The 14,228-nt window shown below is 34.8% G+C and overlaps 1 protein-coding gene across 2 annotated transcripts in view; it reads left to right on the forward strand.

Annotated features, from left to right (window-relative positions):
* Positions 1–14,228, forward strand: part of STAM (signal transducing adaptor molecule) — a 69,610-nt gene that overhangs the window by 21,960 nt on the left and 33,422 nt on the right. For both annotated transcript variants that reach the window (XR_012504272.1, XM_074358334.1), the window contains exons 3-6: positions 6,698–6,773; positions 6,855–6,950; positions 8,656–8,802; positions 13,162–13,252. Coding sequence is in view for 1 of the 2 variants with exons in the window: in XM_074358334.1 (XP_074214435.1) it covers positions 6,698–6,773; positions 6,855–6,950; positions 8,656–8,802; positions 13,162–13,252 (410 nt within the window). In the remaining variant the exon portion in view is untranslated. The remainder of the gene's footprint in view (positions 1–6,697; positions 6,774–6,854; positions 6,951–8,655; positions 8,803–13,161; positions 13,253–14,228) is intronic.

The following is a 14,228-nucleotide window of genomic DNA, read 5'->3' on the forward strand; positions in this document are numbered from 1 at the left end:
AAGGTGATAGTTGGAATGCTTGAAATTGAGATTCTAAATGGTTTTCTTTTTTTTTTTGGTAATGGCATGGACTAGGATGTGACCATGCGTTTTGAATATGCCATTGAATATAGAGTTATTATTCACTTCAGTTCTGATCTCTTTTGTATTTTATATTAAAATTCTTTTATAGTTAATGTAATGTCTTTATATTTTTGAAAGCCATCCTCTAAATCAGACTTCCCTCAATATTCAGGGAAGGTTTATATTACCTGTTAATTAAAAATTTTTTTCGCTTTGTTCAGCAAAGATTTGAGTTCCCTATCTTTTATTGTGTGCCTGCTATACAAGTTATGCATACATGTGTCCCTTCTGCCTTCCACAATATAGTTAACATACATCCTTGAGTGGTAAGTTGTAGTAAAGCACTTTTCATAGCATGTAAGATGAAAATGTAAAGGTCAAATCACTCAAATAGCTTTGAAAACTAAAGTTGTAAAAGTGACTCAGTAGAATAGGACACGTTTTGTGCTTTCTAGAACTAACACTGTTGACTGTTCTAAGTCCCTGGCACGATTCTGAGAGTATTGTAATAACATAGCGAGCAGGAAGCATTGGAGTCCCCTTTTTATAGATGAGGTCTGTCAAGCCTCAGATCTTTTTCTACTGAATCACAGGGCTGTTTTGTCTCACAGTGGTTCTCAGCCTGGTGGTGTTGCTCTATTAGGGATGGTTTTGGTTGTCACAGCGACAGAGTCACTACTGACATTGATTAGGCAGGGAACAGAGATGTGATATGCCAGACAGTCTTAACACTGCAAGAATTTTTCTGCCCTAAACACCTAGTAGTGCTCGTATTTAGAGACGTATTGCTATTATCTTTGTATCTTTTCAGTCCTGCCTCATAGGTGATGAGAAGTTAACTATGCAAGTTCATTCATTAACTGCCATGTATTATTATTATTGTTATTATTATATATATATATATATTTTTTTTTTTTTACTGTTTTTCTTTTATGTTTGTAATACTTTAAGGAAAAGGTTCTATTGTTCTTCTGTTAGGTCCCATGAAGGGGGATAATGAAGAGATAGTATCCTCATTTTGAAAAGTTGATTGATCTAAAAATCATTGCTTTAGTAATAGATGCAATAATTAGAATTTAAATTCACTGCCTTTTCCCTGGCAATCATTTCCTCAAGCATATAAAATAGGTTAATAGTTTGACCTATTATTTTTATAGTACAAAAAGTACTTTTCGAATGAGATGGAGAGGTGAGACATATTTGAAATAAGAGACTAAAGAAGTTTTATAAAGCATGAGAGCTCACAAAGCTTGACTCCTTTGTCCAACAAAATCATTTAATATTTTTGGCTTTCTCCTTATATATTATGGAAAGACTTCATGCTGAGCTATTTATCTATCATAACTGTACAACAGCATACTTATAAGTAGACAGACGTTTATAAATAATGTGATGACAATTTTGGAAATGTACTCAGGACTATTCAGAGAGATTTGAAATTTCATTATTCTCTGAGAAGAGAATTGCAGAAATACAAAATTAGTTCTCGTTTTCTTTGATCCTATTACTACTGATCTGAGCTGCCTCATATACATGTTTAACTTCCTGAGTTTAACTGTATTCTTTTGCAGCCTCCTCAATTTTATTTTTCTGAAAAACTTGTCCTTCTGTCCACTTAGTGAGCTCTTCGTGCTCTCACAATTAGTTTTCACTTCTCTTAAGGAGTGTGACTATTTCTGTGCACTGAGTGTGACTCTTGCTCAGAGTATGCATGTTTTAAACAACATGGCCCTGAACAAGCCAGCTTCTTCAGCTGGTGCTCCAAGTAGCAGTTTTTGCTTTCATAATTGAGGAAAAGTTGCCTGTATTGAGCAGTTTGAGAGATGGCAGAGTATGTTCTCCAACAGTAACTCCCTAATCAAGGAAAATTGATTAACTGTAATTTTTGCTTTATACCCTGACTTTGGAAACAAACCCTAGGAAACAGTACTGTTCCATTATATTTTACAGTGGTGTCATTTGTGCTATGGTCATTTGTCACATGGTAAGATAAGAGAAAGAGTTATTTTGGGTTGGAAAACTGGGAAAGGTGAGAGGGAGTTCTCCTTGCCTTGCTCTTGTCCCTACCCTTGACCCCCATCTTTTTTGATTTCCCATCTCAAGATAAGGAAAAGAGAGTATAAGGCTTAGAAAAAGTTTTAAAATACCAAAATGGAGTTTTGAGAAGGTTTCTGAGAGAGATGAGGATTTGACTACCCTTTACAAAAGGTAGGTGATGGAAACCATTGGTAAACTCCTCTTCATGCACATGCAGGTTTTATTGTAGCTGGTGTTTTTACAAAGTGCTTCCTTTAAATACACCATCAGTCTCCTCACATCCTGTGCTCCTCCCAGCATTACTTAATGTGCATTTTCCCCCTTATCTTGTGATTTTCAGACGTGAATTTTTTGAGAGCATATACACATAGAAAGCAAATTCAGTGGAAGATGCAGAAGTTGTTAATAAATAGTTTTATAATGAAGATTATTCAATTACTATAAGTACTAATTATTGTACAACAGTGCAAAGCAGTGTTTTTTCTGTTTAGCTCAGTGACTTTTTACTGAGCATTGACCATGTTGAAGGCATAGAAACTGAAAGACTGAGAGTGGTTATTGTAGAGAGGATTTGATGGAGAAGAGCCCCCTCGTAGAACTCTGTTTTCTTTGAAGCCCACAGTACAGTTTATTGAGCTTGATTGTTGTGCTGTGCTCCTGAATAATGACCTTGACTTTGATGCTTTAGTTCATCAGAGCAGACCCAGGCCAAGGCAGCTGTGTCCATTCCTACGATGTCTGTTTTCTTGTCTGGTCCAGGATTTGAGAAAAAGACATTAGAAGTCACAACTAGATGAAAGTACTGCTTTTTTTATTTTCTCACTCCATGATCTATGCATAAAAAAGACAGTTTTTTAGATGAACGTGGTTTTGGCTGGGGTGACTCTATGTCCAGTTTGCCTTGAATAATTTCACTGTATGCCTGCTGTTCCTGTGTTGTGTCCAGTTAGCACCCCCTTCCACTATCAAAAGGGTCCTTGTATAGGTGATAAATGATACAGACACTGTGTTTGTAGACAACTTTCATTTGTCAGTAAGAGGATAAAAGTCATAGGGACACCTCCTTTAAATTTACTTCTAACTCATAAACCTTTTAAAAAAGTCTTTTAGCCATAATCTTTGGTTGAATTTTAAGATTTAATAATAAAATGTTTATAAATATACTTCACTTCTGTATTTTATTTATCTTCTTGTGGAAATACTGAAAAACTGAATTGAAAAAATAACACGGAACAGAATGAGATAGTTAATACTAGATTTTAGTGGGTCACTTCTGCTGTTTAATAGTGCCAGTTTTATACACAGCTCTGAAGGGACTTTTTTTTGTCCTATTATATCTAAAAAGATCACTGCTGTATTGACATACATAAAGTGTTCAACGCTTATAAGCATTCTAGTTGGCTTTTTGTGGCATTATCCTTTTTATGGTTGCAAATAGCTGACTTTTTGGTGCCAGACATATCTTTGTCTTGTTTTTTAAAATTGGGAAAAACATTAAAACAGTGTAGAAATGAGTGAAATGAAAAGTAAAAGTTCCATTTCTAAGCTCCTTTCTCCACACCCCTTTCCAGAAGTCACCCCAGTTTAGACTTCTTTCTTTTAAAACAAAGGTGGTTTATGAACAGTACGTCAGAAATTTCATTTAAAATTTGGTGGTAAAGCAAATATTGAAGATTATTTTCTGAAATGTTTTATTCACTGAGCTGACTCATCTTTGGGTCATTATTTTTAAATGATTTTAATTTTAGTGTTCAGATAATCCTTTTTATATTTGGCCTCTGCCAGTACCTTGAAATGATAATTTTGTGTTTGCCAACATGGTTGTCACACCTGCAAAAATTAGCATGGGTTCACAGATTCTGGCTCCTAAAATAAATCCAACTGTAAAAAAGGCAAAAATCTAAGTAGTAATGTTATATTATATCTTCAGTTTAATGATGCTGCCATTAGATACTTTTAATACAAAATCAATAAAATAAGAGCTGCAGAATCATGAGTTGAATGTGTGACATATAACAGGTATTCAATAAATTAAATTTTTTTTTCTCTTTTCTTCATGCTCTTTAGGTGGAAGACTTCCCAACACGCAATGAAACATCCTTAGAAACAGAAACTCTATTTCTTATTCTAATTTTTCCCTATTAAATTTTTTTTCTGTTTATCACAGTTCTTAGTAATTGTATTTTCAATTCTTAAAGAAATTTTTTAGGATAATTCTTACTGGCCAATTTTTCCAGGGCTCGTTGTATTTCAGATGACTTGTTAATGTATTTTTTGTTGTTTGTTGTTTTTTTGGTATGTGTGTCCAACTGCCCATTTTCAAAACTTCCTCATCCCAAACGGAAGCTCTGTATGCATTAAATAATAACTGTCCATTTTCCCCTCCTCTTGGCCACTGGTGACTTCTGTTCTATGTTCTATCACCACGAATTTGCCTGTTTTGAGTACCTCACATAAGTGGAATCATGTAACATTTATCTTTTTGTGTCTGGCTTATAACTAAGTATGTTTTCAAGGTCCAGCCATTTTGTAGCATGTGTTGGAATTTCATTCCCTCAGGCTAAGTGATATTGCACTGTATTTTGTTTGTCTACTCATCTGTTGATGGAGATTTGGCTATTGTGAATAATGCTGCTCAAAGGATGGATGTACAAATGTCTGCTTGAATTCCTGCTTTCATTCTTTTGGGTATATCCACAGAAGTGGAATTACTGGATCATATGGTAATTTTACATCTAAGTTTTTGAGGAACTATTAAACTTTTCAACAGTGGCTACACCCTTTTGTATTACCACCAGCAATGCATAAAGGTTCCAGTTTTCCTGCGTCCCCACCACTTCGTATTTTCCCTTTTTTTCTTTCTTTTCCAGGGATTTGGGGATACGGAGGGAGGAATGAATAGATGGAACACAAGGGATTTTTAGGGCAATGAAATTATTCTGTATGGTACTATAGTGGTGGCTACATGTCATTATGCGTTTGTCAAAACCTGCAGAATGTACAGCAAGAGTGAACCCTTTGGACTTTGGTTGATAATAATGTGCACAAGTTGGTTCATAAGATAAGATAAAATAAAAAATAAAATAAAATAAAAAAGTGACAACAGTATCACTGATAGCTTTAGAAATAAAAAATTAGCCATCCTGATAGGTGTGAAGTGGTATCTCACTGTGATTTCATTTGCCTTTCTCTAATGATGCTGAATGCTTTTTCATGTGCTTTTTCGCCATTTATGCATATTCTTTGGAGAAATGTCTGTTCAAGTCCTGTGTTTGAATGTTTTTGAATTGGGTTGTTACTTTTTGTTGTTTTTGAGATGTAGGACTTCTTTGTATATTCTGGTTATTAATCCCATATTAGATGTATCCTTCCATTTTGATCAGATTAATTTCATCCAATTAGTTAATTAGTTAATTTTATATATTTTTCTTTCCCGAAGTTGTATTGGGTTCTTTTTTATATACCACCTGTTTACTTGTTATGTTGATGATTTCTTACACATCCTTGAGCATACTTAAAATAGCGTATAAAGTTTCTACATCTTCATTTGACTGAATTTTCTCCTAGTTATGTATCACTTTTTCCTGTTTCATGTCCTATCCAGTAATTTTTGATTGAGTGTTTAGTATTATGGATTTTATATTGTTGAATGCCAGGTTTTGTTGTATTCCTGTTAAAAAGTATTGGATTTTATTCTGTCAGAAGTTGTGACACTTAGGTCAACTTTATCCTTCTGTGGCTTGTTTTTAAGCTGTTATAGGATGGATTTAGAATAATCTTGAGATAGTATAGCCCTGTTCCCAAGGTCTAAGCCCTCTGCTGTGAGGACTCTCCACTTTGGTATGAGCTCTGACAACTGTGGAAGCTTTGGGAACCCTTCAGTGTAAAGCTCTCAGTCACTTTTTGCCCAGCCTTCTGGATTTTTCCACAACAGACCTAAAGGGAACCCCTATACAGGTATCTAGGACTCTTTCTTCATATAGCTCCTTGTACCCTGTCCTACAAAGTCTAGTTCCCATAGCCTGCCGGAAGTCCGGGTTCTGTCTCCTCAACTTAGTGAGATCACTGCTGTCTTCTTGGGATCCCCTCTGCACTGAGATCCAGAAACTGCCTTAGGCAGAAAGCTTATTCCGTATCTGGAAAGTGCCTCTGGGTAGAAAGTTGAGGCAAATGTCTGGTTTATCTAGTTTGTATTCGTTCTTAGAGATCGCTGTTCAGCACTACCTGTGGCCTGATGTCCCGAACATACTTTAAATATATTTTTCCAGTTTTCTGATTGTTTACAGCAGGAGTATAAGTCTCGTTGCAGGTAGTCCATCATGACTGGAAGTGAAAGTCTTGGTCTCGTACTTTATTTAAAAAACTTTTCACCCAGAATTAGCCCAAAATGCCTAAAGGATTGCTAAGGAAGGGAGCCTATTAATTTTGTTTGAAAAATTTTATGGAACTTTTTAATGTATAGTTTTTTGATTGTGTCGTTAGTAAAAATTAAACTTCTCTACCATATTGTCCCTTTTGTATAGTAGTCTATTGCCTTTTATAGTTAGGGAGAAGAAGGTAGAGTGTACTACTAATCTTTACACTTCTCATTTTTTAGACCTAAAGATTGTCTTCGGTCAGTTATGAGGAGGGTGAACCATAAAGATCCTCATGTCGCTATGCAAGCTCTGACCGTGAGTGATTTCATTTTAAGATCTACCGCACAACTGTCTGCTGAAATTGAGCCCTTTTAACTTCTCATTTTATGCTTTTAGCTTCTAGGAGCATGCGTATCAAACTGTGGCAAAATTTTTCACTTAGAAGTATGTTCAAGAGATTTTGCTAGTGAAGTAAGCAACGTCTTAAACAAGGTAAGGAACACTATTTCCAGAAATGAATTAAGACTGTCTTCTTTCTTCATGTATTTTTTTGTTCAGTTCTTCACATTTTTAATCACAAAGGATTAGTCCGTGCTTTTTTTTTTTTTTAAAACTCTTTCTATGCTATTTTTATCCCGTGTAGAAGTACATGGTATATTTTTGCTGAAGAGACTACAAATTTATTTAGAGAATTGGTTTTTGTCAAGCCAGATTAGAATATATTTAACCTCTTTTCTTCATCATTCCTTTCTCCTGATGAAAAATGTGTGCATTTCCTATCTGATTAAGAGGTGCCAGTTTACTTTAGGCACAGCTTTTGTAACCATTTTTTTTTAGACACAGAGATATTTTCCTGGTTTAGGACTGTTCAGAAATACTGAACAAAATGTGGCACTGTTAAGTTTTCATCTTGACATGAATAAGGCCACTGCCTAACCATCACAGGATTTTAATATTATACTATCTGCTTAACTGAATGTTAAGAATTCAGATCCAGGGAGGAGGGTATAGCTCGGTGGTAGAGCACGTGCCAGCATGCACGAGGTTGAGGTCCTGGGTTCAGTCCCCAGTTCCTCCATTTAAATAAATAAACTAATTACCCCCCAAAACAAACAAACAAATAAACAATTCAAAACAAGCAATTTAGGGAATTTAAAAAATTTAATTTGCTAAGTAATATGTGAGTTTTCTCAGTAAAAATTCATACATTCTAAAGGTAATTATTTCTGGCCTCTTTTTGTGGTGGGGTGTTATATGTCAAGAAAAACAACGTTAAAAGGAAAAATGCTTCATGTTTTTTGGGAAAAATGAGTATCTCCAGATTTTAGTAGGAAACAGTACAGAAATGAAATAAGAATTTAAAATTTTGTACTTCTTTTAAAACGTTTTGGTTATATAATAATTTTTTTCCTGTTCTGCTTTATTCAGTTATATTTAGGTATTTGCTAGTACTTAAAAGCAATTCTTTTGATATCCTGAATGTTCATCAAAATGTACAACTGTTTGTGAAGAGATTCTAATATAATGTTTAATTTAATTTAGTTGAAAATCTATACTCAGTATTTAGTAACATGAACAACTGTTTTGAAAAGCAAGCAGTTACATATAGGAGAAAGAACTTCTCTTTATTTTCTAATATTTTACAGTGAACATGTTGGTTTTATAATTAAAGGGAGAATGTACTTTGAAGAAATGAAGTTTCCAGGAATACTGACATGTAATGGATCTCAAGCCAGGCCTCAGATAATTAAGTAACTTGGAGAAAACAGTCATGCACGTTTAAAGTCAGGAATTAAGAATAAAGAAATTGTAATATTTATTCTCTCTTTCCAACTTAATTTGTATTGGTCTGCAGAAAACAAAACAGTTTTCTTTGTCTTTCTCATATACAATGCTTGCTTAGTTGCAAAATACTCTGAAAAGTCTTGTCTTTCTGACCTCCAAAATAAGTTATATATTTAATGTTTTAATTTGATGTGAGGTATGTGATGGTGTCTTCTGTTTTTTTTTTAATAGTGTGAAAATAAAATTAGTTTATTTCCATTAACTGTATTTTCTTATGCGTTGTCTGTAGCTAGGGATAATTTATGATTTAAAAAGAGATCTGAAACACTATTATTTTTATATTTAAGGTATCCATATTAAATCATTAGCCAGGAAATTAGTGCTTTTTATTAAATTTTTTTCTGTTGTTTAGGGTCATCCTAAAGTATGTGAAAAATTAAAGGCTCTCATGGTTGAATGGACCGATGAATTTAAGAATGATCCACAGCTTAGTCTAATATCAGCAATGATTAAAAACCTTAAGGAACAAGGAGTTACGTTTCCAGCTATTGGTTCTCAGGTATTTTAGATAAAGTTGTGTGTGTGCTACAGTTTGTTTCTCTAAAGTAGCCATGTTTATTTGAATTTTTCTTTTTTCTCCAAGCCTGGGTAGTTTTTACTACTCCAGAGGTATTTTTGCTAATAAGAATCTTGCATATAAAGGTGCCAGAAAAATATAGTGAAATATTAATGTGTTCGAGCTTTCGTTTCCTCACTTTCTCCTCCTTTATAAATGAATTCATTTGACATTTTGTGATTTTTAATATTTTATATAATTTTAGTAATACTGACAAAACTGCTTTATTAATACTGACATTCTTGTTAAATGCTCTTAATGCTGTAATTTTATCTGCAAAGAATGACGGCACAAAAACCAGGATTCCTTAAAATTTAAGGATGTATTTAGAGGTTCTTTTGATTTTGAAATTTATGAGTACTTGTATTAAAAATGGGAGGGAGATATAAGGGGGTCATTGGGAAGAGAAGCATATGAAACATCTTTTCCCTTAATAAGGGCTAAGTCTTCTTTCTTTCTCCTAATAAGTATGGTTGACTGAAAGGCTTAACTTGCCTTTAAAAAAAATTTATATTATGGGATCAATCTCTAATTTATGTCATACAGAAAAAAACCGAAAGATTCTTATTCTTTTCCTATTCTGGGTAACCATCCTTTAGTATGTCCAACTAACCGAGTAGGCGTAAAATGTTTGCTGGTTCACTAAGCTGTCTTTCCCCACTGTATGGACTTGGGTAGGGCATAGTGAGTGATGTGAAAACACGAGCAGAAAACACTCTTTAGTTATGGAGGGCACACGTTTGGGGTTTCAACCACCTCAAGGGAATTACAGAATGATTCATCCAGGCTCCTCTAGACTTTCTTCCCAAGGCACTTCTAGTTTATCTGAGTACTCTTGAGATGTGAAGACCCAGAAATATATTTTGGAGATGAAGGAGAAAAGATATTTTTACTCTTACTTGAAAAAATTTGATTTATTAATAGTTTTATGATGATAAATCATGTCTTTGAGAAGAATTCATCTATAAATGACAGCTGGCTTTTACTACTCCCAGAATAATTTCTAAAATCTGTATAATTAAGGAATAGTTTTATGCAGAGTAATCCAAGATATCTTATGGTAAGATATCCTTGACAATAGAAGCAATGTTTAATTATCAAAGAGTAGACTCACTACTGAGAACCAAAGAGTAGTTGCTTCATGGAATTGTAGTTTCTGTACCCTGAGAACTTATTCTAGAGCTTGTTACTTAAAATGTCATTCATTTACCATCCTCATTTTCATCTGGAAGCTTATTAGAACTGGACCATCTCACTCACTTGGAAATGTGCCACTCCAACCAGTGGATTCACCATCTCCATTTTAACAAGATCCCCGGATGATCCTGTATGCACGTGAAAGTTTGAGCAGTGCTATCCTTGAATACAGCTTTCAGTGCAAATGAAAACTGAATATTCAGTCCACAGCAGGGCTTGTTCCTGTAAGAAAAGGACGGAGAACTAATGATCTGTTTGATGTGTAGCTGTGTTTGGTTAACCTAAAATCTCATAGTTGTGGGAACAACTCAGGGATCCTCTAATCGAATCCCCTCATTTTACAGATGAGGATACTGAGACCCAGAGTGGTTAAGTGACTTGCCCAGGGCCACAGCTAGTAGGTGACAGAGCTGGAAGTAGAACACAGGCGTCCTGACTCTCAGTCCAGTGTTCCTTCCACTACACGATCCTGCCTTCCGTTTGACGTAGAGGTTAGTGGATATGTGTCTGTCCGGACTAGGCTTCAAAGGACAAGAAGTGGAGTGAACACTGGCAAGAGCTTTTACTTACTGATTGGCATCGGAGTTAGATTACCCTCCTGTTCCAGAGATTAAGGACATAGATCAGCAATACTAAAGTTAGGAGTTACTTTTTGTGTTTCCCCATCTAGATGTTATAAGTTGTGTGAAAGCTCATTTTGGGATAGTTGCCATCTTTCAAGAAATACGTAAAATGCATATAAAGTGAACTATGATGAGGTAAAATGGTGATTTTTTTTTATAATAGTAGTTTCTGAAAAGCTTTTCATTGAAAACCATGTTTGTAAAGAGCTTTGTGTTTAATGAAAAAATGTATCCTCTGGGATCAACTGCAGAAGTCCCTCCAAATTTTAGTCACTTAGTTCTTTAATTTGTTACTATGCCTTAAACAGACTAGATCTTTGTTAGCGTATTTAACAAAAGCCTCTGAAAACATAAGGATTTTTTTAAAGTACATTTTTTCATCCAAGTACAGAAGAAAATAATATAAAAATATTAAGAAAAGTCTATTTTATTCACCTAACTCTTGCTGTGGTGGTTCTCATAACGCTGGCTTTTGACAGAGAGGTAAAAGTAACGTTAGCTCTGCTACTGTATTTGACTCGTTAATAAGACAAGTATCGTTGCTATACTTGGAACCTGATGATAGAAAGGAACTTTGAAAGGAGCTCAGTTCAGGAATGTCGGGCTTAATATAGCTCGTTTCTGCACTTCCTTCTTGACCAACACAGATCCCTTCACAGACCACAAAAGATCATTCTGTGAAATGCACCCAATTGTGAAAAAAGATATTCAAATACAATGAAAAAGGTTGCCTCTGACCAAGCATACTTATATTTTTGGAAGTGTATGATCATTAAAACATTATTATCTAAGGAAGGTTACAATTAGAGATGGATCAAATTGAGGGTGCTTAAAGTTCTTTTCAGTGAGCTTTTTTTCCAGTCAGCTTTTCTAAAAATAAATGCCTTGTGCATTTATTTGACATTATAAAATATATTAAGTAAAGAGTATAGAACTGTATTTTAGAATGATGTTGAATACAGCCTGGTTATGGAGACAGATATGTAAGCAGAGAATTACAATAGAAGCTGAGACTTATTGCCTGTTACTATGTACCAGACACTGTTGTAAGTGCCGTGTGTGTGGTAATTTGAATATTTTTTGGAATTTCATTTTTTTAATTGCTCTGGTAATTATGGTATATATTTGTAACTCTTCACCATCTATTTTGAGTTAATAATGTATTTATTCCATGTAAAATATAGAAACCTTGTAACTGCATAGGGTTTGAGCATCCTTTATACTGTAGTTATATGTATGACATGTGTTACATCTCCATACGTTATAAATCCCAGAAGACAGGGTGATACATTCTGTTTTAAACCCTGAGTGGCCCCCATCGCATCTGATTTGGAAGCTATATGTATTAATTTAATCCTCCTTACAGCCTCTGGTGTGTAGGTACCATTGTCATCCTCACCTTGTAGATGAGAAACTTGAGGCGCAAAGAGACTCCTGTACCCAAGGTTCATGCTTTAGAAAGTGATGAATCTGAGATGTGAACCATGCTTGCCTGACTCCACAACTTGCATTCTTAAGTACCCATATCACAGTACCTTGTTATCAGAGCAACACAGAAGAGGAAATGCTTAATTAAGGGGTTTAGGAATGTTTCATTGAGAAAGTGTTATTTTAGCTGTTCACTGACGTGGTGAGTTGAAACTCAGTAGGGAGAAATGTGGGTGGAATAAAAGGAGCTAGAGGGGAGGACATTTTAAGTAGAAGGAAATGTGTGTCAGAGGTGTAAGAGTGTGTGAGTGTGTATGTGTGTGCTAGCAGTTTCTGGTAACTGATAGAATGGTTGAAAATGAGGCTGGGGTCTGATTTGCCTTGGTGGCCTTGCAAAATCTAAGTAGCCCTTGAGGCTTAGAAGCTTGTAATTTCCGTAAGTGTTAATTTATGTATTTATTTACTTGTACACTACTTTATTTACAGAATGTGTTTAAGATGGACAATAATTTTTGTCAGAATTAACTATTAGTATTTTGGTTTACAAAATAGTATGATTTTACAAGCATTTATATTATTTATATAAACCTGGGTTCCTAAAGATAACATCCTACATCCTGACTTTTGATCTGGAAATAAACAATAAAATATAACTCTTGAATAGATATTGAAGAACTACTCGTTTTTAAAATAGTTATCTCCTTCCCACTTTCACCCCCTTTTCTGGTTTTAGAATTTTCCAAAAACATTTGAATCTCCTCTCGTCCGTCTTCTCTGGTTTGCATACTGTCTGCTTTTAGTTGAACCTCTTCATGCAGATTGGGAGGGTGTGAGCAGGCTGTCAGGCCTAAGTATCCAAATACTTTCAGTCTGTTTTCTCCAGTTCTGCCTCATCTCCTCCTTTCAAAGTGGAGGCTGCTCCAGTTTGGGTTTCTTTCTTCCTCAGAAGTCTGTGGCAGATTGATGAGAAGGGTCTTGCAAGTTCTCAGATTAGTTGGGGGTAGGAAAATTTAAGAACACCTTTCAGAGATTGTTTTCCTTCTTTCTGTGGTAGGCTGCAGAACAAGCAAAAGCAAGTCCAGCTCTGGTGGCCAAGGATCCTGGTACTGTGGCTAACAAAAAAGAAGAAGAAGATTTAGCAAAAGGTACGTTTCTAAGTTCCTGATTGTGGGAGGAAGAGAGGTCTCTTACTTGATACTTCCTTCTGCCCTGCCCCCTCCACAAGATATTTAAGAATAAAAAAAAAAAAAAAAGGACTTTATGGCTGAAGCTGAAGCTTACTTTGTTCTTTCTCCTTTTCTTCCCCTCTTTGCTAACACATCTTTCCTCTCCTCTTCCGATGCAGCTGCTGTCCTGTGTGTCCTTTCAGTTTATGTTTCTATAATATTTTTACTGTACTGTCTTTGTAGCCATAAATAATGCCAAATACTTTTTTTATGTCCAGCAAGTTCTTTTTTGATAAACAGTATACTCTAGGTACCATCTCCCACTTGTGTTTTTCCTGCAACAACAAGTTTGAGATCTATTCATAATGAGATGTATAAATCAAGTTCATTTGTTTTAATTGCTGTGTAATACTCCAGTGTACTAATAGTACATCCTGTAATTTATCTGTCCTCCAGCTGATGGACATCTGGGTTTTCTGATTTTTTTTTACTATAGCAAGTATGCTGCATCGAGTAGTATCCTTGTCTGTGTTCTCCTGTGTGTGTATATGTATGTGTGTGTGTGTATTCTGTGGTATTTTTGGCTTATGAAGTAGGTGAGTCTTCAACTTTGCTAAGTAGTTGTATTATTTCCTTTTCCATCAGCAATATATGAAAGCTCTTATTTTTAATCTCCTGACAATATTTGGTATTGTCAGAGTTTAATTTTTGTGACTGATAGGTTTGAAATATCTAATTTTAATTTTAATTTTCTTGATTTCTAATGAGGTTCAGTCCTTTTATTTTTGGTATGTTTATTAGTTGCTCTGATTGTCTTTCTTTTTCTATTTTTTAATGATGTATAGAAAGTCTTTATTTTGGATATTAATTTTTTGCCTGTTACATCTGTTGTAATATCTACTCTTGGGTTTTGGCTTACAGTTTAACTTTGATAATGTCATGTTATATTAAACAA

The sequence above is a fragment of the Camelus bactrianus genome, chromosome 35 (assembly GCF_048773025.1).
Source record: "Camelus bactrianus isolate YW-2024 breed Bactrian camel chromosome 35, ASM4877302v1, whole genome shotgun sequence".
In the NCBI taxonomy this organism is placed as follows: domain Eukaryota; kingdom Metazoa; phylum Chordata; class Mammalia; order Artiodactyla; family Camelidae; genus Camelus; species Camelus bactrianus.